This window comes from Camellia sinensis, chromosome 1, assembly GCF_055761805.1.
Source record: "Camellia sinensis isolate YWXY chromosome 1, ASM5576180v1, whole genome shotgun sequence".
In the NCBI taxonomy this organism is placed as follows: Eukaryota; Viridiplantae; Streptophyta; class Magnoliopsida; order Ericales; family Theaceae; genus Camellia; species Camellia sinensis.
Window position 1 is genome coordinate 29,726,318 of NC_138961.1, and position 27,046 is coordinate 29,753,363.

Genomic DNA, 27,046 nt, shown 5'->3' on the forward strand with positions numbered 1-27,046 from the left:
GATATCGACTACCCAAGCAATTAAGTTAGATTTGGTGGCACAATCTGGTCTTCGTTTAGGCCAGTCTTTTGAACTCATAGGTAGGGAAGCTGGTGGGAGGCAATGTCTTGGGTTTACAAAATTAAATCAAAAAAATTATTTGAGAACCAAAAGACAACAAAGTTTAGCATATGGGGAAGTAGGCAATGTGTTGCAATACTTTAAAGAAAAATCTTTGCAGAATCATTCCTTCTTTTATGCTTTCCAGTTAGATAATGAAGAGCAAATAACGAATATGTTTTGGGCTGATGCACAAATGATCATGGATTATGCCCAATTTGGTGATGTTGTCACTTTTGATACTACTTACAAGTTAAACAAAGAACATAGACCCTTCGCGTCTTTTGTGGGATTCAACCATCATAGGGAAACAGTTATATTTGATGCAGCCTTGTTGTATGATGAGACCGCTGAATCGTTTGTATGGTTGTTTCAAATTTTTCTAAAGGCTAGTCAGGAAAGGCACCAAAAACGTTGTTCACTGATCAAGATGCTGCAATGGCTAAAGCCATACCCATCGTTATGCCTAACACAACTCACCGATTGTGTACTTGGCATTTGATGCAAAATGCATTAAAACATGTTAATTATTTGTTCCAAGATAAGTGGGTAAAGTGTGTACTAAATAAGTTCTTCTTTGACATTGAAGATGCAAATCAATAGAAGTTAGAGTGGGCAAAAATGCTTGATAAATATGATGCGCATGAAAACCATTGGTTGAAATTGACTTTTGCAGTGAAAGAAAAATGGGACTGGCCATATGTTAGATCAACATGGGCTACAGGAATGAGTACCACACAACTCAGTGAATCTTTAAATGCTTTTTTGAAGGATTACATTCGTTCTGATTTTAACTTAAATGAATTCTTCATGCATTTCGAAATGGTACTTTACGAGAAGCAATACAAGGAGTTAGAAGCAGGATATGCTTTGTGCCAAAGGTTGCCAAAGGTGAAAGCAACAATAAGAATGTTAATTCAAATGGGTAATGTTTACACAAAAAAGATATTTGAGGAATTTCAAATGAGTACTTTCGATCCATTGAATCGGACATAGAATCAATTAAATATGGCGAGGCTAGTACCATTTACACAGTTGTTGATGTTGGTAACAAACATGCAAGGAAAGTGAAGATGGAAAGGGATGGCTCATTGGGTTGTAATTGTACAAAGTTTGAAAAGGAAGGAATCTTGTGTTGTCACTCATTGAAGGTTATTAGAGACATGTTGAAGATGAAAGAGGTTTCTTCACAATACATTCTAAAAAGGTGGACCAAATAAGCAAGAGCCGAAACTGTGAAGGACATTAAGGGGAATGACATTCAAGTGGATGCGAAATTGCAACAAGCCTCGCGGTATAAGACATTGATGACCGCATTTAGAGCAGTAGCAAGTAGAGCTGCTGAAACTGAAGAAACTTATGATTTTTGTATTACACACCTTGCTACATTAGGTGCAAATGTTGAAGGCAAGTTAGGTGCTCATTTTGGTGTTGGAAATGAAGTAATTAATGATGATGACACCCAAAGTGTTGAAGTGGATTGCGAAGATGTGAATCATGTTGTGCAACCAAAAGGATTGAAGAAAAAGGTGGCAACTAGTAAGGGCAAAAAGAGGGTCAAAGGTGGATTCGAAGCGGCGTTGGTAGCGAACTCCAAAAAAAATCCCGTGCTAACAGTTTGGCTTCGTCACTGTAGACACCCCATTTTTGACCGACCTTAAGACTTAGACGTCACCAGTTGAGCGCTTGGTGATGTTGCATGTTGTGCTCGTTCTGAGATTTCAGAGTCTCGGCTGCGAGCCTTGCCTCCAAACTTCGGGGCTCTTTTTGTGCCTTGCTTTGGTTTGCAAACCGAGTCCTGTTTTCTCTGTTTTCTCTTTCCGAAGGGAGGGAGAGGTCTCGTAGACCATCTCTCAGTGGCCGTAGGCTACGTTTCATGGTCGTAGGCCATTTTTCCCGTTTGGAGCCTGGTTTCCGGTTTTCGAAGCCGTCGGCCGTGTGCCTCGATTCGGGACCGCTTAGCTACCTCCGTTTGCTCCGATTTTTAGAACACACCTTATTTCCTCCCTTTAGAGGGACACTGTGGCCCAGGAGACCACCTTCGTGGTCATACGCCACTTTCAGTGCCTAACAACCCGTTTTTGGGGCCCCGAACCGCGCGTTTTGGCCCCCGAACCTTCGTTTTGCATCCGTTTTGGTCCATTTTTGGTGGGGACCCTATTTTCACTGTTAGGGAGGTGGTAGGATGGTGGCCGGGCACCTCTTCCCCTGAAAAGCCAATTTTCTCATTTTCTCTCTCCAAAAGCCGATTTTTCTGACAAAAAACTGGTTTTTCTCACTTTTGAGCCACATTTTCTGGCTTTTCATACCACCATGGTGATCTACTCATCTGGGAGGCCACTAATATGGGTAGACCGACCAGTAATTCTTCTTCACCCTTTTGAACCTTGTTAAAAAGCTAGCTTTTCTCTCTCTTGGGTCACATTTTCTGGTTTTTCTCCACAGGGCTATGTTCTACTCATCTAGGAGGCCACCTTTCTGGGTAGGCCAACCAGCAATTGTTCTTGAATCTTTTGACCCGTGGTCAGCCGACCCGGGGGAGTGGCCGGCCGGCCACTTGAACTGGCCGGCCTGCTTATTGCTTTTCCTCTCTTTGAGTGTAATCCAGCTGTGCCAGCTGGAGATCATTTGGTGCATCCTCCATATAGTGTATGGAGGATCTTTGAAGCTTCCAAGAGAAGCTTTGGCCTCTCTTCTCTATAAGAGAGGTCCTCCTCTTCATATCAATTTTTTAGACACTTTTGCTTAAGGCTCATCACCTCCCTCCTCCATTGTTACTACTCAAAGCTCCAAAACCCTAACTTTCTTGGTCCATTTACACTACAACCCTTAGCACCACACCTCCATCATCCATTCCAGAACCTTGGAAGCCATTTGCAGAGGTTGAAATCTCACTAACTTGGTCCAAAAGCTGCTGGAGGTTGGCTCTTCAAGGTAAGTCCTCATTTCCCCTATTTTTGTATTATTTTGCCCTATACCTTAGCTCCATTTGCAAGTATTTTTGAGCCTTGGTATAAACTGAAAATAGTCTTATTTTGAGCTCCTATTCATGTTTGTTTGAGAGAATTTTTCTGTTTGAGGCCTCCTACACCCTTGCATGCTTTACCCCTCTTTGTAGGCTTTTTTTTACATCATACTTTAGCCTTACTTGTGAACATTTTTTAGAGTTGTCATAAACTGAAAAAATTCTTATTTTGAGCCCCTCTTCAATTTTTATTAAGGTCATTTTTATGTTTGGGGTCATCCTCCCCTATGCATGCTTCATTCCTTCATGATTAGGGCCATGCATTAGAGCACTTGCATTGGCCATGGTTTGGCCTCTTAGACACTGAAATCCAGTGGATTTTCAGTGGCTTTGATGCATTTTTGAGGGCCAAAATTAGAGGGGGGTGACCCCCTCTCTCCTTGTCTTGTTTGGGGATTTTTGGGCCTTCCAAAGGGACCCTATTTTGAATGCTTTGAAGTCACTTTTTGGGTTCAATTTTGTGAGTTTTGGGGTATGCCTTAGGTCTATCTGGGGCCCTTTTGATCATATTTTATGTCTACAATGCATGTGTAGAACAATTCCATTCAAGGCCTTTTGAGGAGGCCTTTCATTGCATGTTTCCTAAACTGATTTCAGAGCCAATTTTGTGAGTTTTAGGGCTGTCATAACTCATTTCCAGAGTTGGTTTGGTCATGCTAAGTGTCTATCTTATATGTGCTTAACAACCCCTTGAATGGCCTTCCAAAGAAGCCCCTCATTTTTACATGCATTGCCTACATTTTAGTGATTATTTGGGCGTATTTTGGCATGTTTTATTCACTGTTTTTGGCTGGTTTGATGAATTCTCATTTTCTTCATATACATGCCATGTAAACCATGTTTGCTAGCCAATCTTGCATGCTATTTTAGTCCATCATGTTAGCATCTTTTGGCCATGCTCTAAACTAGAAATGTGCATGTTTTGGGACTGCCTTGGCTCTGTCTTTAGACTTCATGATCAAATAATTCTTACTTTGTATACCTGTGGTTCAATGCATTAGACTAGTTTTGAGTTTCAGGGCTTATTCCATGCATCGGGTGCCATGTTTGCATGATTCAGGACCATTTAGCATTATGTTTCAGTGCTAAAAATTACATGTTTGAATGCCATGCTTCATCCTTGCCATGCTTTGGTAGAGTGGTATTTTATGCCTTAGGTTCGGTCCTCGGTTTGCGTGCATGTGTGTACGCATTTCGGTCATCTCATTTTCATCTTATGGCTACTGATGTGAGTGTGACTGAGGTCCACTCATGTTGGTGTAAGTCCATTATGCATTGTGTATGCCATTTCAATTCATAGCATTGCGTATGCTAGGTTGCGTATTAGTGCATTGTGTATGCCATGTTACATCGAGCATTGTGTATGCCATCTCATAGCATTACGTATGGTAGGTTGTATGTTAGTTGCATTGTGTATGCCATCTCATTTGCATTTTGTTTGGGATAGAAGTTAGCCCAAGCACGGGAAACGAGGGACGTTTCGTACTCTGAGTGACGGAACGTGTCTCAATTCCCTGTCGCCGACACTCCGGATTACCCATGATGGAGTTTAGGTCTTGTTGTGTTTTCATGTGCATTCATTTCATATTGAGTCGTGCAATTCGACTCCTCGGCCATCATGCATCGATATGCGTGATTGGTGGCACGAAGATCGAGAACTACACTCCCTGCAGAGTAGTCATGCATATATATGTGAAAATACTTTGCCATGCCCCTTTGTTGCTCTCTGTTGCAGCAAATCAGAAATCAGCAGCTTTCTAAAGCCTTGGACAACATTCCGGCATTAATTGCAAACAGAGGCGAATCGAGGCATTGCAAGGAATTTCCCGACCAAGGCAACTCAATCATGCATCATTCGTCATTTGGAACAGAGCTGAGGCGGTCCATTGATTTGCGTGCCGATTTATCACTTTCCTAGTTAATTTGTTAATTAATTAGGGTTTTGTACTTATTCGGACTGTAATTATCATTCGGACTGTATTATTTATTCGGACCCTCCAAGTGAGGGCACAATTGTAATAAGTGTGCGTGTGTGTGATGTATGTCTTCCAACCTCACGTCTTTTTCCCTTTTATTTACCAGCTTATGATGGTTAGGTTAGGGCATATTTCAATTAGCATATAGTATGATAGCATGTTTGCATTCATTCATCTGTCTTGCACGCACCGGGCTCGGCGCACCATACTAACTGCATTTGTATTTCAATTCCAAGTTGAATACATGTTAGCTGTAGCATCACCATATGCCATCTTAGAATAGCCGAGCCTATTGTAGTAGCATTTTACATGTGTTGCATTAGGCATTCCATCATAATTAGGGTCATGCATGGATCTCTAACATAGCTTTTTGTTTTGGCTTGGAGTACTTGGTAAGTTTTATGCTTTAGCATCCTTGCATGCATGTGAGTGACTGCTATGATAGCATACTTACCATGAGGCTATTTGCTTATATGATATACCTGCCTGAATGTCTGTGGGTGAAGGTTGGATTATCTGAATTGGAATAATGCATCAATTGTGAGTTTTAAGCCCACTAGATAGTGACAAAATCATCTTGTTTTCTAAGCCCACTTGAGGGTGACAAATCCACATTTTAGCCTACTTGCGGGTAGCACCATCAAACCATCTTCAAATAAACAAACATGAAATGTTTTGTTCCAATTCAGGCGATCCAGTCTATATTTGTATGCTGTGCGCATTATATAGTAAATCTAGGCTAATAACCGAAATAAGAACGCATAATGTTTTCAAAACTAGATATCATGGTTAGTAGAGGCCGATCTTTGATCGAGCGAGCGGGGGTGCTCACGAAGTGACCTTCCCCAATTGTACCCAAGTTCCCGAGCCGAGGAAACTTTGGTGATGATGGACACGTGGCCTTAGGCAACGAGTCAGGGTTTCTTAAATTTCCCAAAACAAAACATTTAGGTGACGACTCTGTATCTGGCAAAGCAGTCCATGTTTGGCACTTCTTTCAAAAAATCTGTTTTCAAAAATGATTTGCCGGATTTGGACTCTTTGATGATTCATCGGTCTTGCATTGCACTCTGCGCGATTAGATACAGGACCATGACATTGAGTCCTGAATTGTAGTGAACCCAATGAACAAAACTGGGGGGGGGGATTCCCTCCCGGGGCGTTCGGGGACGTCTACAGTCACAATCTATTGCAAGTCCAACAGTTGCACTTTCTCCATTATCTGTTGGAGGAGATATCTATGTTCGGCAACATGTTCCTCCTCTTCAACCTCTTCCTCCCATTCATCCTCTTCTTCTATCTTTGCCCATGGGTGGTAATTCTATTCCTCCACCATTGATGTATCCCACATATCATGTAAGTGTTAGTACAATTTAAATGCTCATTTTTGTGTGGATATAATATGTGACTCAAACCATGATTGCGAAGCGTAATATATGATATTGTTGTAAGCGAACAATTTGCGGGAGATGTATGTAGTGCAAAATTCTTTGCCAAATCCAATGCCTCAACGGTATTCTTCTCAACCAACATTCCAGTCACTACTTCAAGGTTCATGTGGATATGACATTAGGTTTCGATATTCTCAAGAATCAAATAGTCCAATGTGTAGTCAGGTTCGTCCTCTCAGTATTTTTATTTTGTAGTTGATGAAAATTGTGGCTATTTCATTTTAGAAATTTTTATGTGAAGTATGTATTTAGCTGCTGAAAACTGTGCAAAATTCTGTCTTTTTCCATTTTAGGCTATGGACAAGCTGAAAGACAAGCAAACTGAAGCTGAAATTCGCCTGGAAAGTGAAGTCATAGCAGCTCAATGTGAAGCAGAAAGACAAGCAAACTGTGTGTTCAAATTGTGAAGCAAACTCTATGTACCTATGTTTCCAAATGTTAATGGCTTATATGTTAATGGCTTGTATGTGTGGACCAATGTGTTAATTTTGATGGACCAATGTGATATAAAGTGTTGAATCTTTCCAAATGCCTCAATGGCTTGTATGCTAATGATGTTAATTTACAGTTGATGTTAATGGCTTTTTCATTTGTTAGAAAATTTATTCCAGCCATTTCCTTTTTTAATTTACAGTTGATGATGTTAATCTACAGTTCTGTTCTGTTGTTAATCTACAGTTCTGTTCTATTCTGTGTTGCTGTCCCAGCTTTTTCATTTTTTAAATTATCCAATCTGGTGTCCATATTTGTATTGGGTCTGGTATGCTAGTTCTGTTCTGTTCTGGTATGCTGGTTTGTATTGGTTCTTCTATGCCGGTTCTAGTTTGCTGGATGTGGTATGTTAATGATAGAACCATTAAATAGTTCATGCTTCAGCTGGTAACAGATAAATGGTTCATGCTTCAGCTGGATCTGACTGGTAACAGAACAGCTTCATGCTACAGCTTCATGTGACTGCTTCATGCTGGTTCATGCTACAACTTCATGCTACAGCTAACTGGTATCAGGTAAATGGTTCATGCTACAGCTTCATGCTGCCATACTGATAAATGGTTCATGTATGTATAAATTCTGGTATGCTGGTTCTGTTCTGTTCTGGTATGCTGGTTTGTATTGGTTCTGGTTTGCTGGATGTGGTATGTTAATGATAGAACCATTAAATGGTTCATGCTTTAGCTGGTAACAGATAAATGGTTCATGCGTCACCTGGATCTGACTGGTAATAGAACAGCTTCATGTGACTGCCTCATGCTGGTTCATGCTACAGCTTCATGCTATAGCTAACTGGTATCTGGTAAATGGTTCATGCTACAGCTTCATGTTGCCATACTGATAAATGGTTCATGCTTCAGCTTCATACTGCTGCTGCCCTACTCAGAACCAGAATATCAAAACAGATAATAGATAGACTTGGTAACAGATAAACTGGTAGGAAGTTTATGCTGGATCTGACTAACAGAACATGATGATGCTAATTCTGGTAACAGATATACTGGTAACAGAACATCATGCTGCTAATGCTGGATCTGATGCTGGTCCTGGTCTGGATCTGTTGTTAAAGCAAAATGTGCCATATTGATAACAAATAAACTTAATAGATGAACTTAAATTTCCAAAATTCCATTCATTCATTCATTCCAAAATCAACCATCATTCATTCATTCATTCATTCCAAAATTTACCATACTTCATTCAGCAGATAATAGATAATTCATTCATTCATTCATTTATTCATTCCAAAATGTGCCATACTTCATTCCAGAATTTATTCCATCATTCATTCCAAAGTTGAGGCCACAAGTTGAGGGAAATAGATAATAGATAATTCATTCCATAGTTCATTTCATAATAGATAATAGATAACAAGTTGATGTACATACAACCCAAAATGGTACAAACTTCCATTCAGTTTCCCAAAATACAATAAAGTACAAAAGTTACATCATAAAGTACAAAATGGTAGAAAATACAATGAAGTACACCATCGCTTTGATATTCCTTTCCATCCTTTGAAGCCTTCGACCATAGTTCGTTTCCATGTCATCAAGCCCCGTCCTTACATTGTTAAAGTCTTCTACTGTTATACCATCACAAGCTGTACAATTCGAACGGATTCTGGACGTAACGTCTTCATCATCTTCATCCACGAATTTGAAGTAATTGCAATGGGGAGTAGAAGTGTTACTCTGCAATGCATGAGAATAAGTTAGTCGAATAAGACAAATATTAATGTGACTACTAAAGGAAGAAAATAGCTAGAATTACAAACTTACATATCTTGATGGGCAAACAAAGAACAAACGCCCTTGATTTCCATTCTCATTGGTTCTTACAATATGTATGGCAGCGGTTCTTCCACAATTGCACAGCCTCGGTTCCAATCTTATGTTGCTAATGTTAGAAGAAGAAGCCATTTTTTAAATCTGCATACATGAGAACTTTTTTAAATGGCAAATACCCCTTTTTTTATATTGCATACATGAAAACTTTTATGTTGCTAGGAAAATACCCCCTTTTGTATAGTAGTTATCTGGAAATTGGATGAACATGGACTCCCATTGTCTACATTTTGTTTCATCTGCCTTGTGTGGTAGGTTTTGATGGACACCTCAAGTATTTGTAATCTTTTTCTGTTGTAACTTTCAGTTTATGGTAACTTTCAGTATTTGTAATCTTTTTTTTGTTGTAACTTTCCAAATCTATGCAGTTTTTAACTTATTCCTAAACCCAAGTGGTGTGGTTAAGTTGTGTTTTGAAAATACAATAATGAACACAAATTTCATCAATTGGTCCTTCAGTTTTTGAGTTAAGTTAAAACAGAAAAGATAGAGAGAAAAAAATGTCAACAAATTTACCTTAAATTGTGTTCTGCAGTCTAAATTTAATTACTGTATAATGGGATCTACACTTGGAATGAATATTAACCACAAAATGCTTATTATTTTTCTAGATAACATTTCTATGTTAATACATTTGGGTGTGCAGAAAATAAGATACAGACCAATTAAGCTTGGAATATAAAATCTTGATCTTGTTAACTAATGCAAAAATGCTAAAGGGACAGAGTGTGGAACAACTGCTAAGTTCTTGTGTAACATCTTCAAACACAGAACAACCTTAGTATAAGGAACTTAGTGTCATGGATATAACACATGCCTCAAGAACTTAGTATAAGAAAAGATCTTCTACTCAAACAGAATTCTGGAATATAAGAAAAGAACTTAGTATAATTTCCTATATGGAATTCTGGAATCAAACAGAATCTTTCCTATCTGGAATTTTGGAATTCTATTCTATGTAGAATTCTGGAATAAATTTCTATGTTACAGTTCAATGTGAGCCTGCGCAGCTAAATGTAACATCAAAAGACCACAAACCATTAATACTTCATAATTCTTTATTTTGTCAATCAGATTTGGCTTCATCACAAGCAAGCTATTCAATGAAACCAACAAAAAGAATGAGACTACATTAATGCTTAAGTAGTGCAACTGGTCCAGTGTTCAACAAATGCATATAATGTTGTACAGAATAGTTACTGTCGAAGCCCTAATTTTTGTCACTATCGAAGCCCTAATTTTTGTCACAGTGAAAGCCAAGCCCTAATTTCAGCCAAGCACATCCAAGCCCTAATTTTTTTTTAAAAAATTAGGGCTTTCATCTTCAATATGTCTCTAATAATTAGGGCTAATGTCTCTAAAATTAGGGCTTGGATGTGCTTGGCTTGGCTTTCTTCAAGCTTTCATTTTTCACAGTGAAAGCCCTAATGTCTCTAAAAATTAGGAGATAATTTCAGAGTTTCGAATACAAACCTGGTTCGTCATGAACAAATTTCTTCGCTGAGCCGATGGTGGTCGCGGTGGAGCACTGGTTTACGAAGCAATGAATATTAGGGCTGGAGTGGGTCATCGGTGTCGTCTGGGGGACTGGTCGTTGCCGGTGCCGTCTAGGAGACTGGTCGCCGGTGAGGATGGGTTCGATGGAGGAGGACGACTGAATGTGAGCCTAAGTGAAATATAGCTTGGCTGAGTGATATAACTAGCAACGGGCGAGATTTGAGTGAAATTTCAATTTTTTTTTTTTTTAATCTCAGCCGTTGGATGTACAACGGCTGATCTCAGCCGTTGCAAGAACGCTCGCAAGTATGGCTTGCAAGGAGAGGATCTGAACTCGGACCCCAGCACCCCCAGTCGCATTTCATTGGTCAGCCCATTTTTTTTTTCTTTTTTCTTTTCTTCTAATCACCAACCCCTACGTGGGAGGGGAGAAAGGGGGTCCTGGGCAATTTCCTTTTTTTTTTTTTTTTAAACTGATCTTCTAAGGTGTGAAGAGACATTAGTAAACTAAGGTAATATATATTTTAATATAAAAGAGATAACTTTAGTTGGTTTTGATTTTCAAAGTTCATTTTTTTAGAAAATTTTATTTTTTATTTTTTGTATTTTTTTGATAGAACATTTGGTAAAATATTTGAGATTTTTAACATTTTTCAACCATTTATACCCACAAAAATATGTTATAAGTGAGATTTAGAATGTGGAATTTATTGTAAATTAATATTATATATACAAAAAAAAATGTAAAATTAATTAGTGTTATTATTATTTAAGATTATTCTTCAATTAACAAATTGAAATCACCTAAATTATCGAAATCACAATTTGATAATTTATCAATCCATCATTCATGGGTTTATTTATAATTTTATCTCAAAATTGCATCGAATCACACCGCTAAAACTACAGCAAAATCATTTTAAGACCTATCGGAGAGGATCTCAGTTAGTCTTCATTTGTGAAGAATTTTTTTAATTTGATTTTTTAGTTTTTGGTTATTTTAATTTGATTAAAAAAGTTTTATTTTAGATAAATTTTTTATTTTTTTATAATTTTATAGGAAAAAAAAAGTGAAACGATTCTTATTTAAATGTGATATTTTATTTTCTTGACTTTCAACTCATTATATCTTTTAATAAACTAAAGGGGAACTACACGCAATTAGGATAATGAAAAAAAAATTACCAATACTTGAGGAGTTCAAGTAACACTTGCATCCCATAGTCTTTCATTTGCATCTTACTACAGACATTTACACCCCTAGTATGTTAATAATTTTTTTCCCCTACTCCAAACGGTACATAATTTTTCCCAAACTATCTGTGTTTGGTGGAGCTCTAGAAATTTGTTTTTAGTCCTTAGTTTGAATGTTGTGTTTGGTTTGAGCTCTGGAAACGTGATTCTACACCCACTTTTGAAAATAGGCGTACCCGGTCATCCTTCCAGACGTCTCTTTAGACGTCCGGCCGGTTGACCGGAACAATGTTGATTTTTATTTTTTTTTGGCACCCGTTATTTTTTTATATTGTAAATAAAAAATATTTTCAAAATTTTTAAATTTTTTTTTATAAGTTTCAAATAGAATTTTAAGTTATGTGTTTGATTATAAATTTTTAAATCAAATATCATATGTCACATCAAAAATTTCAATCTTAATTTAAAACTCATAACTCAACAAATTTTCTACACTCAAATTATAATTTCAAAACTAATAAACCCAAAATATAACTGTATTATCAAATCATAATTCTAAAATGCTAGCAACGCCACCTAAATTACTCTCAATTGTTTGATCTCAAACACACTTGCAACTCAGCATATATATACAAATTAAGACTTGGGGTTTGTGCGAAATGAATCAGAAATTCGGAGGACGGAGGCAGCCCACCGGTACTCCGTCGCTGGCGTGGTCGTGCGCCGTCGACGTCGTTTCGCTACTTGCTGGCGCCTCCGTCGTTCACAACATCTTCAAGCCTGATTTGGTCTCTCTCTCTCTCTCCCCTGTATTGCCTATGACCTGTTTGATAAAATGTCTCAGAGATTTCAAAGTGTCGTCCAAGTGTGCTAGTCTATTGAATTTATAACACTTTCATCTCCAATTAAACGTAAAAATATTAAGAAACACTATCCATGATTAATCTCACTTTATTGGGTTTGAGTGCCTATGGCTGTTGGAAAATGAAGTAGAAAGTATATCCCCCCCCCCCCCCCCCCCTTTTCTTGGTTGGGTTAGAAAAATGAGAAGAAAAAAAGTCTATACATTTGTCCAAAAAAACCCATTTTTTAAAAATTTTGTTTAAATATATTTTTCTTTTCTTTAACGAATTCAAGATCCAAACATATTACAAAAGTTAATTTATTGGTGGTATTGGTGGCTAATGTAACTCCATTGGATATCTAAATTCTATAACCTAATGTTACACAAATAGAACTTTTACACAAAATAGATGACATGACAATGAAAGTTTCAAAAATTATTTGGGTTTGGCAATTGGGTTGGGATATTTTTCAATCCAATTTTGTGCGGCTTTCAAGAAGCAATTTGTTTGTTTGTTTTTGTTTTGTTTTGTTTTTTTGTGTTTTTTTGGGGACTTGTTTATGGAATTTTGTTATGTAATATGCAGACATTGTTGCCAATGGACACTGTTCATGGGGCTAAGGGCAGAGAAGCTGACAAGGGATGAATATATTTTGTTGGTTTCGACAAAGTAGTTGATTTTTGTCAACTTTCAATGCTTTGAACTTCAACTTCATGAGAATGTTTTGCAAGAGATTTTGTTGGAGGTACATTTTACCATTGATGTGTATGTTTATCTGAGATTGTTATCTTGCTGTGTTGCTATGTTTGTCAAATAGGCTTGTTATTTGTTTTGATTGATTATATGCTATGTCAAATTTATCAAATAAAGTTTCTATTTTTTAATTATTTTTTTTTAAAAAAAATGAAAAGTGAATGATTGAATTTTAATTGAAACTAGGTATTGTAGGTTGTTCTGAAATTGAAGTTCACAGTAAGGGCAAGGATGCTCCTCTTTAGTGTAACTTATTTGGGCATCTCCAACGGTATATTATTTTTTTATCAAATTTGAGTAAAAACTCTCTTTGATATCACCTACTCCAACGGAAGAATTTGCCTTTTCATCAAACTACCGGGCAGACGACCGGGTGGTCGACCGGCCAATATAAAATTTTCACCAATTGAGAGGTCATCCGAGGGGTCGACCAAGGGGTCGACTTCCTAGTGTAAAATTTTCACAAAATTTTGCCGTGGTTATCCGGGAGGACATCGGATAGTGAAAATACAGCGGTAATGAATAGTGCTTTGATGAAAGGCTCAAAGCATCCTCAGTTTGGTAAAAGATTTGGAATGTTCTCAATTTAATATAGTTTTGATAAAACTGTTGGAGAGAAAAAAATTATACTTTTTTATCAAATTCAAATTTGGTGATGGATTTGATTAAACGTTGAAGATGGCCCTAGAATTGTTTATAATTGTTTGAATTTGAAAATTTGTATCTGAGTTCCCCATGCCGTGAAATTACACATTTGCTCAAAGCACACTATAGGTTTTGTGGTCCTAGTTGGTTTATTTGAAGAATTCCATGGATCAAGCAATCCCAAAACAGAAAGATTCCCATAATCAGAAATATACACCATGGTGGATTTGAACATCCCACACTATTCAATCCGTCAGAATAGAAACGCGAGATTGCCACTGCGATCCATAGTGTTCCATTCAAATTTGGTTACACAAATGTGCAAAAACCCTACATTGTGGTTCCATATTTCCATTGTTACATCCAATTTTGTACCACAAGAATACAAGCATCGGCGATTGGGGGGGGTCAGAGCTGCTGTTGCATTCTGTAGAAGCGTGATCGATGATAATGGGATAAAAAAGTAAGTATTGTTCCTTTTTTCTTTTTCTTTTTTGGTGTGAATGTCTGGTACGAACGTCCTATTAGGGTTTGTGCATTTATTGGGTTTGTGCAAAATTTTGTCGGATGTGAATTTTTGGTACGGATATCCTTCTAGGGTTTGTGCGCGGTTCGGTTTTGTGTGAAATACATGTATTCGATTTTTCTCTTTTTTTCGAGTTTGTGATTTTTTGTTCTTATATTTTTGTTTTGTGATTTTCATTCGTATGATGTTACAATGTGGAATTTGCCGATAATATGTGGTTGGAATTCTGGGTGCATGAAATTGGGATGATCATGGTGGTGTAGGTTCTCTCAAGCGTTAATACAATGTGGGACTCCCCTCAAAGGTGGGTTTTGCACTCTCAACACAGGATGTAAGAAAAACTGAAAAAAATCGATAAAACTAATTGAACTGAACCAAATCGGCCGTATTTGGTCTATTTTTTAACAACAATCGGTCTATGCGATTTTTTTAATTTGATTTTTTTTTATTTTTAGTTCAGTATCGATTTAAGCACCTTGTATACTGAACTAAACCGAAACCGACTATTTCAATATATTTTATATATATTATTTATATAATCTAATAATATAATAATATTAATAATTATAATAAATTATTAATCTTAATTAATAAATCTTATCATCTCTATAACATAAGATAGTAAACTTTTATTATATATAATCCTAAGTCTAACTTATAATTTATAAAGCCTTAGTATTTATTTATTGTTTGTTTGTTTGTATTTTTGTTAATTGAAGAATTAAAAAATATTTATTAAATAGATAGATTGGATATATTTCAAATAGTGGACAAATAACTAATTCCATATTTTTACATAGATTAGTGGTTATACTAAAAACGACTATAATTTGAAAAGTTTTAAATCGATTAAATCGTACGGAACCAAACCGTTTCAATCCGTTCTGTTCTGTTCGGTTTCAGTTCAATTTGATAAAAAAATTATATCTATACTCAAAATAATAAAATTAATATTATTAATTTGGTGAAAACTTTTACCTCAATACTAACCGTACCAAATAGTTTATATCCCTACCAACACATGTGGCCTATGTGGGTTTGTGATATTGTGTGGTTTTTACAATTGGTGTATTTTTTTTATTTATTCATTAATTTTTTGTACGTATGGCAGGTTACTATGTGTAGCTTGTTGCTGATGTGTAATTATTCTGTGTAATGATGTTCGGATGAACATGGTGGCGTGGGTTTTCAGACTCTGTTACAAAATATACTTGTAAATGTGAATTCCAATATGCATATTATGCGGGTGGATGTGTCAAACATCTGGTCTATGGAATTGTGGAATGTGTTGGCGATAATTACAGATAATACATTAGAAAATATAAATAATAAAAGTTATAATAATTATTGAAAGAATTGAGGTGCGGGAAATTCATTTTCTTTAAGGAGATTCAAGTCTTCTGCGGTTAGGTAAAGCCTCATACCGGTGCAACAGAAAAAACCTTGACTTGTCCCCTCAGGATATAACAGCCGACTAAGTCGTATGATTCACTGATATTGCACAATTGGTTGAACCCAAAGCTTTATCACACACATCCTTTTTATTTATCACACACATCCTTTTTATTTACCTGATAATCTCACTCAAGACATAACAACACAACCAAAACTTTTTCTCTTGTATGTTTTGAGATATGACAAAGTTCAATATATATAGAAAGGAAACTTCTTAGACAAGGTTCTTGGTGGATAAGATAACAAGAGACTTGACCAAGACCTTCGAAGCTAATCTAGGAAGACTTGGAATGGATAAGTCTGGGGAAGATTAGGAGAAGACTTGAATGGATAAGTCTTGGCAAACCTTATCTTGGAAGATTTGGATGGATAGGAATGGGGAGATTAGGAAAACTTGAAAGGATAAGACATGAAGGAAACCAATAACACATTATAATATTAAAATACCTGCTAACATTCCCCTACCTATTTTAATATTACAAGTAACAAAAACTGAGATTATTAGGCAAATAAGGATATTATGCATCATGGTAGATGTGCTCTGCATTGAACCTCCATTAGTGAAACAATAATATCTACTCCAGAGCCAATAGTATGCTCAACATTGAACTATGACTACTTAAGGAAAATAAATAATTATTGTACACACATAATATTTCAGGTATTCACAAAAGCTTTAAAAGCTAGCACATTACGGCCTTGTGCGATCCCAGGATTCATGAGTATGTTTGAGAATTAGCCCAAATTTCATAGGTAACGGCCCCACTACCACACTCACATAGATGAATTCTATCAAGGGTGCTCCTGTAACTATGACACCCCACTCAATAAGAGCTACAAAAATTCATTAAGAGTTTTTTTAATAACTCCGCCTCTACAACGTTACAGGATAAATGCACTTACATCATAGGGATGGGAAAAAAAGTAATTTAGTGCATTTCTCACAGTCATCATATGATCGTTTTTCTCATTGAACCCAGTTACAGGATCTCTGGTCCCTGGGTTGAGTATCCTCATACATGGCTCCTGTTATATTCAATGGGCTTCAACCCCATCCCCCTCGATGTATTCCAAACTCTATCTCTTACTAAGGCCTTAGTTAATGGATCTGCAAGATTATCACCAGATTTAATATAATCTACATTTATAATGCCATTATTCATATAAGATCTCACAGTACTGTGTTTTCTTCTGATAGGTTTGGATTTACTGTTATAATAATGGTTATTAACTCGACCAATTGCTGCGGTGCTATCACAATGAATTAATATAGGTGGAATCGGTTTTTCCCAATAAGAGATTTCATTTAACAAATCTCTTAACCAATTTGCTTCTTTACTATATGTAGCTAAAGCAATAAGCTCAGCCTCCATTGTTGAATTAGCAATAATGGTTTGTTTTTTCGATTTCCAACTTATAGCACCACCTCCCAATGTAAATAAGTAACCAGTGGTTGATAATGAATTACCTGATAAGATATTCCAATCGGCATCACTGTAACCTTCAAGTACTACAGGATACTTATTATAAAACAAGCCATATTTTATGGTACCAGATAAATATTTCATAATACGCTCAATGGCTAGTCAGTGATCATTGCCAGACTTGCTAGTAAACCTGCTAAGTACTTCAACTGTATAGGCAATGTCAGGTCTAGTATAGTCAGTCGCATAACGCAAGCTACCAATCATACTAGCATATTCCTTTTGATTAATTACATCCTCATCATTTTCAATAGGAAATAAACGCACATGAGAATCAAAAGGAGTAAGAACATGCTTGCAGTTATAAAAATTATATTTTCTCAAAATTTTCTCAACATAATGCGACTGATCAAGAAATATACCATCACAGCTTTTGGTAATTTTTATTTCCAGAATATAATTAGCCTCACCAAGATCTTTCATATCAAAATGGCTACTAAGCACATTTTTAGTTTTCACGATGATATGCAAATTAGAGCCAAATATAAGTAGATCATCCACATAAAGGCTAATAATGACATATGAATTCTCTTCAGATTTATAGTAAATGCATATATCACATTCATTCGTTTTATAGCCATTCTCAATCATGCAGGAATCTAATTTCTCATGCCACTGTTTAGGGGTCTGTTTTAAGCCATATAGGGATTTAACTAGCTTGCATACTTTGTTTTCTTGATCGGGTTCCACAAAACCCTCAGGTTGATCCATATAGATTTCTTCACCTAGGTCTCCATTTAAAAAAGCTATTTTAACATCCATTTGATGAATTTTTAGATCATGAATTGCAGCCACTGCAATGAATAATCTAATGGATGTAACTCTAGTAACCGGAGAAAATGTATCAAAAAAGTCAAGATCTGCTTGTTGTTTAAAACCTTTTGCAACAAGCCTTGCTTTATATTTATCAATAGTTCCATCCGGTTTAAGTTTTTTTCTCAAAACCCATTTACAGCCAATAGTTTTACAACCTGGTGGTAAATCTACTAATACCTAAGTTTTATTGGATAATAATGATTCTATCTCATCATTTACAGCCTCGTTCCAAAAAAACAGAGTCAGGAGATGCCAAAGCTTCTTGTAAAGTTAATGGAGTTTCCTCCACATTAAAAACATGATAATCAGGGCCAAAATCTTTTTCTAATCTGGCTCTTTTACTCCTTCTTGGTTCAAAAACTACAGTATCTTGGTTTTGTAAAAGAGGAGTAGAGGAACCGGTTTCAGATAAAATATCTTCTTGATAATTTTGACCCCCACCATTTTTAGATTTAAAAGGAAATTTTTCTTCATGAAAAATTACATCACCTGATTCAAAAATTATTTTGTTTTCAATATCAAAAAATCTATAGGCTGTACTATTTGTTACATATCCAAGAAAAGCACAAGTGGCAGCTTTCACACCTAATTTAGGTCTTTTAGAGTCCACAAGTCTAACAAAAACTAGACAGCCCCAAACCCTCAAATATCTCAAATTTGGCTTACGCCCTTTCCACAACTCAAAGGCCATGTTTGATTTACAAGACTAATAGTGAAGTATTAATAATCTTATCAAATTAGTGTGGTATTCACTATCCCACCCCTACCTCATTACTAATAATTCTACAAATTTGGTGGATTAATTATCCATTGGATTAATAATCCTAAACCAAAATGTCAAAACAAACATAGGATAATTGGACTCACGGATTAATAATCCATATCTCATGCTTTAATCCTTCCAATCAAACATGCCAAAAAGGTGTAACTTTTGTTTTTTTATGTGGCACTCTATTCATAACGTAACATGCAGTTAAGATTGCTTCTTCCCACAAATTTGAAGGAGCACCTACTTTAATTAGCATAGCATTTGCTAAATCAGTTAAAGTTCTATTTTTCCTTTCTGTTACACCATTGGATGCAGGTGAATATGATAGAGTAGTTTCATGAATTATTCCCAAAGACTAAGCAAACGAATTGAATCCAAAAGATTCATACTCACGACCTCTATCACTTCTATATCTTTTAATCTTTTTACCGAATTGATTTTTAACTTCAAAAAGGAATTCTTTAAATTTTTCAAAAGCATCACTTTTATTTTTCAACAAGTATACATAAGTGTATTTTGAAAAATCATCAATAAAAGTGATAAAATATCTATTTCTACCACGTGTTAAAATTCCTTTAAATTCACATAAATCAGTGTGAATTAGTTCTAACAATTCAGTATTTCTCACCATACTTTTATGAGGCCTTTTAGTTATTTTTGCTTGACTGTAAACTTCACATTTCTCAAACTTATTTGTTAGTTTGGGAATTAATCCTAAACTACTCATGACTCCCACATATCGACTATTAATATGACATAGACGAGCATGCCAAAAATTCACAGAAGACAGCATGTAAACAGAAACATGTGTTTATTCTCAACATTTAATTTAAACATTCTATCACAGGCATACTCTTTCCCCACAAATATGTCTTTTCTAGTGATTACATATTGGTCAAATTCAATAATCTGCTTGAAACCAGCTTTGTTGAGCAAATAACTTGACATCAAATTTTTCCTCATTGACGGTGTATACAACACATCTTTTAAAACAAGCACACGTACAGAGGTAAAATTCAGCTCAACATCTCCACACCCGAGCACCTTGGTTAAACTGGAGTCACCAAGCATAATAGTCATCTCCTCATTAAAAGGAGTAAAATCTTTGAACCAATCTTTATCATAGTAGACATGCCTATTGGCACTAGAGTCTGCCCACCACCTTTCTACAGATTGAACCATAAAAATATCTGTGATCATAGCCACAAATGGTTCCTCGGTAACATTAGCCTGTGGTCAAGACTGTTGTTTTCGAAATTTGCAAGTTCGAGCAATATGCCCACTTTTGCCACACACAAAACATGTCACATTTGTCAGATCTTGTGAAGGGGGTTCTTGGTTCCATTTCTTTTGCCTCGGGTAATTTTTATTTTGTGGCCTTCCAGTATTTTTCCAAATTTTCTTAACTGGCTTCAAATGACTATTTTTATGAAATCGACCTTTAGGTAAAGTATTTCCAGAAGTTAAATTTACCTTTGTAGTGGAATGTTATTGTGTCATAAGCGCATCTTGTCCTCATGCTTCTTCCTCCACCCGAATCCGTGTGATTAGAGTCTCCAAGGACGTCTCTTTTTGCTTGTGACGCATTGACTTCTGGAACTCCCTCCAAGATGATGGAAGTTTGTCAACAATACCTGCTACAACAAGATTGTCTCCAATTTTGATGCCTTCAGATCTAACTTCAGCTACTAACATCTGAAAATCTTGAACTTGCTCCACCACTGATTTTCCATCTATCACCTGATAGTGGAAAAAACGGCTTGCAGCATATTTTTTAGCGCCTGCCTCTTCAGTGTCATATTTGTCTTGCAAGACTTTCCAATTTTTCTTGGCAGTGGTGTAAGTAGTATCATAATAATCATAAAATTAATCTGAAAGACAATTCAAAAGATAGTATCGACATTTATACTCATCTGTGTTGTATTTTTCAAGTTTTTAAGATGAGTAGCATACTCCTCGTCGGTCATCTCTTCAGTGGGGACTTTGTTCAGATTTTTCTCGGTCAGGATATACGCCACCTTGAGGAGACTGAGGTAGAAAAACACATTGCCTTTCCATCTCTTGAAATGAGCTCCCTTGAACCGAAAGGGCTTGTTGAGATCGCCGGTATTCTCGTTGGGCTTCTCCAGTACTGGCTCCATGAATCTTTGCTATTTGAATCTCCTTAAAATTGTTGGTGATAATTACAGATAACACACCAGAAAATACAAATAATAAAAGTTACAATAATTATTGAAAGGGCTAAGGCGCTGGAAATTCGCTTTCTTTAAAGAGATTCAAGCCCTCTGCGATTAGGCAAAGGCTCATACCGGTGCAGCAAAAAAAACCTTGACTTGTCCCCCCCAGGATACAACAGCCCGACTAAGTCGTATGGTTCACCAATACTGCACAATTGGTTGAACCCAAAGCTTCATCACACACATCCTTTTTATTTGCCTGATAATCTCACTCAAGACATAACAACACAACCAAAACTTCTTCTCTCGTATGTTTTGAGATATGACAAAGTTCAATATATATAGAAAGGAAACTTCTTAGACAAGGTTCTTGGTGAATAAGATAACAAGAGACTTGACCAAGACCTTGGGAGCTTATTTAGGAAGACTTGGAATGGATAAGTCTTGGGAAGACTAGGAGAAGACTTGAATGGATAAGTCTTGGCAAACCTTATCTTAGAAGATTTTGATGGATAGGAATGGGGAGACTAGGAAGACTTGAAAGGATAAGACATGAAGGAAACCAATAACACATTATAATATTAAAATACCTGCTAACAGAATGTACCATTGTCAAATAGTTTAAATGTGAACATTCAAAATTTGTTACGATTCTGTTTTACATTTTCGGCGAAATGTGGATTAATATGAATAACATAAACGGCATTGCATTATTGCCTGGTCTAACAATGAGTATTCTGGAAATGTTATTTATATTGATTCGGAAATGTGTTTGGAGTTTTAGTGATTAATGTTTCATGTGATCATGTATTTAATTGTTTCAATGACATTTTAAATGTGTAATTATGTATATTTTTTGTTGGTGTTACTGTAACATTTCATGAGCGTTAGGTGTCATAAATGTTGGTGTGTTGAATTTGTTAGTATGAACTTACACGTTCACAGGTGTGATGTTATTTTCGTTATGTAGAACCACGTTGGCTAGATTGGTGTGTTGTTTATTAGATATGTGGAATTGTCTTTTTAATTGTTGGGTTGAGAATAAGTACCTATGCAATATGAGTGGTGTTATATGTACCAATTAGTGTACTAATTAGTTGTGGGGATATATTTTCTGAATACCAACACGTGGCATGGTGACGCCGACGTGTCAGCCGAGGTGCCACGTGTCATGGTAGTTAGGCCGAAATGATCTCGGAGTTGCCGAGGTTATCTCCGAAGATATCGGCATTCGAGATAAGCAAATAAAGGACAAGAGTCTTAAGACGAAGAGGGGACTTAACCAAGATAAGGATAAAGCTCTTAGGGAGTTTATCTTTATCTCTTAAGGAGTCCAAAGTAAGCACTGAGTTGGAGTTCATGGAAGTCATACTTCTAGTAGGACTTGGATTGAATATATTATAAAAGAGAGGCACCCCCGTGGGTCTAAGGTATGCAATTTATGTTTTGAGTATTAAGTTTAGCACTTGATTATCTTTAAGAGATATACTGACTTGATCGTCGGAGTGCCCCTGGGTGGAAGAACCACCGCCGGAGCCTTTTTCTTTCTGTTACAGGTTGCTGAAACCATCTATTTTGCCTGTGCTCTCCAGTTGATCACTAAGCAGGCAGTGTGGTCAGATTTTCACCCACACAATTTGGCGCCGTCTGTGGGAACGAAGGAAGAATAGATGGCCAGTAACGGACAGCAGGAAAAAATTGGGGATAACGCTCCCGCTGGGAGTAGCAGACTAATTGACCTTGACATGGAAGGAGACAACCACAATACAGAAGCCCGTGACCAGGGTCACAGAGAGAAAGACATCATCCAGGAGGGCGACACGTCAAAAAGGACAGACCAAGGAAAGTACTACAATGAAGATAACCTCCAGGTATGGAGGGACAGGTGCCTACGGAGGGATGAGGAAGTAAAAGAATTGGTGAACAAGTTGGCAGACCTTCAGTCAGTCGTTAACTTCATGATGCAGAATAATGTTATGCAGCCACCATACCCGCTGCAAGATATGCCGATGCCAGCAACCAACACCCAGAAGAGCGGAAGAAAAACAATCCCCGAGGTCCCTCAGCATACCAGGAGCGGAAGGCATTCTCACCGGCCTTCCAGGGAAGTCGAACGAGGAGAGCCGAGGCAAGAAGAGTCCCGAAGGACGCACCACATGAAGAATCCAGAGCCCAAAGAACATCGGCATGTTCAAGGGCAAGCACTCTGCTTTGACACAACCCATGGAGAAAGATCCAAACGGGTCCACCACGAGGCCGAAAGCAGTGTACCAAAAAGACTAAAGTCCAAAGACAGCCGAGCTCCAGGGAGGAGCAAAGAAAACCTGAGGGACTACCTCAAAAGGAGGCAGCAGAATGTTGAAGCCGAGGTAAACTCTCCAGTAAAGCCGAAGACAGCCTTCTCGGTGGAACTGGACAAATTCGAACCACCAAAGAGATTCAGTATGCCGAGGTTTCAAATTTATGATGGTAAGTCAGATCCAAACTTTCATGTTGGACTATACCTGAATTCAATGGCGTTATATAGCGGGAACGAGCCGTTGCTCTGCAAAGTATTCCCCTCATCCTTTGGGGAAATTGCATCTGATTGGTTCCATAAATTACCAAAAGGAAGCGTAAAGACGTGGGAAGGCCTGGCCGAGATGTTTGTGGCCAGGTTCGTGACCAACAAGCTGCAACCCCTGAGGGTTGATGCTTTGATGGCTCTAAGAATCACCAAGGAAGAAGGCCTTAGGGCCTATGCGAAGAGGTACTACGAGGTGTTCAACCGAATACCCGAATGCAACCAAGAGGTAGCGGTCGTGTCTTTCAAGAAGGGCCTGAAAGATGATTGCCCACTACGGAAGTCTTTGGAAAAAACATTGCCAAAAAGCATGGAAGAACTCATGGCAAGAATTGAGAAGTACGCCAGAGCCAAAGAAAATACATCGAGAAACAAAGAGATAAAGCAAGAAAAGGGAAACGGCTCGCCGAAGCAAGGCCGAGGCAACAATGGGCCGACTAAACAAGAAACAGAGTTGAGAAGTAAACAGGCGGTAACGACGGTATTCCGAATCCCAATCCATAAAGTCCTAGATCAAATTCGAAACCAACCTTATTTCAGGGCTCCGGTAAGAGCACCAGGGGAATTCATGGGAAGGAACGTTGGTAGACGTTGCGCCTACCACAATGAAAAAGGGCACCCAACTCAAGGTTGCAGAGCCTTGAAAGCACACTTGGAGGACCTGGTGAGACAAGGCCTTCTGAGGGACCTGGTCGATGAAGCCAAAACAAGGGAAGAACAGGCAAGGTTGCCTCAAGCACCAGCAGCGCCGCCTCCCCCAGCACAGCTGCCACAAGCAGGAGGACCGAGGGTGGTTAATGTGATCCACTCAAGGGTCAACGAAAACGAAGTAAGAGGGGAAACCCAGAGGGTAAGACATTTACAGCATGTCTACCAAGTCGGGGAGAAGAGACATCGGCCAGAAGAATGCCAAGGGCCAATGATAGCCTTTACTGAAGCCGACCTGGAATTGGTCCAACATCCCCATAATGATGCCTTGGTAGTATCCCTCCAGGTTGGGGAGTGCCAAGTGAAACGCATCCTAATAGATCAAGGCAGCTCTTGTGACATCATGTATGTAAGATGTTACAAGGAGTTGGGCCTTCACCCTGATGACTTGGAACAATCCAGCGGCCCGATGGTCGGCTTTAATGGAACGCCGACATGGCCACTGGGCGCAACAAGCTTGGAAGTACAAGCCGGCACTAAGAAGATCAAGACGGAATTTCTGGTAATTGACACGCCCTCACCATACAACATCATTTTGGGAAGGCCGTGGTTGCATACAATGGGGGCAGTTCCCTCAACGTTGCATCAACTACTACGGTTCCCAACAGAGCATGGGATTGAAGAAGTTAGAGGAGATCAACTGCAAGCAAAAAATTGCTCCATGGCAGCAATGAAGTCCACCTGTAGTATACGGGAGCCAAGGAAAGCAGAAGTTGAAGATGAGGACATGGAGGTCCTAGAAGACGTCGGGAAAGATCCAGCTGAAAAGAGCGAAGAGGCACTAAAAAAAGTTTTCGTCCGGAGGGCGACGAAGAGCGCTTCTTTCTTCTCGGCTCAGGCTTAGCTAGAGAAGAAGAGAGAGAACTGGAAGATTTTTTGAGGGCAAACATAGAGGTGTTCGCCTGGACACCTTACGAAATGCCTGGCATTGGCCCCGAGGTCACTTGCCACAGACTAAATGTCGACAGGTCGGCAAAACCGGTGATTCAACGAGCCAGAAGACCAACGTTGATGCACGTCGAAGCAGTAGAAGAAGAGATAGACAGACTCCTGGAGGCCAGGGCCATCCGAGAAGTTCAGTACCCAACATGGCTGTCCAACACAGTAGTAGTAAAAAAGAAGAATGGCAAATGGAGGGTTTGTGTAGACTTTACCAGCCTCAACAAAGCCTGCCCCAAAGACAGCTTTCCTCTGCCCAAGATCGACCAACTGGTAGATGCTACTTCAGGACATGAAAGGATGAGTTTTCTAGATGCATACAGAGGGTACCACCAGATTACCATGTACCCTCCAGACGAGAAAAAGACCGCGTTCATCACCCCTAAAGGCCTGTACTGTTACAAGGTAATGCCTTTTGGGTTGAAAAATACAGGAGCAACCTATCAGAGGTTAGTGACAAAGATGTTTAAGCACCTGATTGGCAAAACAGTAGAAGTCTACATCGACGACATGGTCGTAAAGACCAAGGAATCAAAGGGTCATCTTGCCGACCTAAAAGAGATCTTCGACATACTCAAAATATATCGGCTCCGACTCAACGCCTCGAAGTGCGCCTTTGGAGTTGGATCAGGTAAATTTTTAGGGTATCTGGTAACAAGAAAGGGCATTGAGGCCAGCCCAGACCAAATCAAGGCCATCCTAGAACTACAGAGCCCGACATCGGCAAAGCAAGTTCAAATGCTTACTGGAAGGGCCACAGCCCTAAACAGATTCATCAACAGAAGCTCAGATAAGTGCAAACCCTTCTTCAACCTAGTGAAAAAAGCCACAGACTTCCTATGGACAGAAGAATGTGAAACCGCCTTAACCGACCTAAAAAAGTACTTGACCACAACTCCGGTTCTTTCCAACCCAGTACCAGGGGAGGAACTGTTTTTGTACTTAGCAGTCTCAGAACACGCAATCAGTGCAGTGCTAATCCGAGAGGAAAAAGGGGAGCAAAAGGCCGTTTATTATGTAAATAAAACTTTGGCCGACGTAGAAACAAGATACCTACCACTAGAAAAATTAATGCTGGCCTTAGTAATGGCTTCAAAGAAGTTGAACCATTACTTTCAAGCACACAAGATTGTGGTCCTAACAGAGCACCCACTGAAATCCCTGTTGCAACAAGGAGACTTAACAGGAAGGATAGCAAGGTGGGCAGTAACCCTGGGCCAGTTTGACCTGGAGTTCAGGCCGAGAATAGCAATAAAGGGCCAAGTTTTGGCCGACTTCGTCGCAGAACTCACACCTGAAACCATCGCACATCGGGCTCCATCGAGCCAAGATGAGCATTGTCCCAACAAGCAAAAAGAATCCCAGCCAAAGACAAAAAAGCAAGAGAAGGAGAAGCTCAGACCCTGCAGCATTTACATTGGTGATTCATTTAGACTATTCGTTGATAGAAGTTCAAACCGCCAGGGAGCAGGGGCAGGAATACTGCTAATATCTCCAGATGGAGAAATAGTAGAACAGTCCATCCGTTTGGGGTTCAAAGCCTCAAACAATGAAGCAGAATATGAAGCATTAATTGCAGGGCTAAAGCTGGCAGCAGCAGCAGAAGCAGATGAGGTAATTATTTTTTGTGATTCACAACTCATTGTTAACCAGTCAACAGGAGAATTTGCAACCAGAAACGAAAGAATGTCGGCATATGCAAAGGAAGTCATCAGATTGGCAGCCCTATTTCAGAACTGCAGATTACTCCAAGTTAGCCGAGATGACAACACCCACGCCGACGCG

General features: G+C 38.3%; 1 protein-coding gene and 1 long non-coding RNA gene across 3 annotated transcripts; both read left to right on the plus strand.

Moving 5' to 3' along the window:
- Window positions 1-274: 274 nt before the first annotated feature.
- LOC145789591 (protein FAR1-RELATED SEQUENCE 5-like) lies at window positions 275-1,095 on the plus strand. Its single transcript, XM_082866576.1, has 2 exons — window positions 275-586; window positions 703-1,095. Exons 1-2 carry the CDS (start codon window positions 275-277, stop codon window positions 1,093-1,095), a joined length of 705 nt encoding a protein of 234 aa, XP_082722702.1.
- A 10,953-nt stretch (window positions 1,096-12,048) lies between these two features.
- LOC114318653 (uncharacterized) lies at window positions 12,049-14,621 on the plus strand. 2 transcript variants are annotated; one of them, XR_014333488.1, is made up of 3 exons: window positions 12,074-12,369; window positions 13,012-13,171; window positions 14,032-14,621. It is a non-coding gene; the product is annotated as an uncharacterized LOC114318653 (long non-coding RNA). The 2 variants fall into 2 exon arrangements; XR_003649053.2 differs by lacking the exon at window positions 14,032-14,621 and having other exon boundaries at window positions 12,049-12,369; window positions 13,012-13,259.
- Window positions 14,622-27,046: the final 12,425 nt, after the last annotated feature.

Bases quoted from the DNA above. Each gene is read 5' to 3' on its own strand.
- LOC145789591 (XM_082866576.1), top strand. From the start codon at position 275: ATGTTTTGGGCTGATGCACAAATGATCATGGATTATGCCCAATTTGGT. The intron at 587-702 runs GTACTTGGCATT...GCAAATCAATAG, and splicing joins TAACACAACTCACCGATTGT to AAGTTAGAGTGGGCAAAAAT.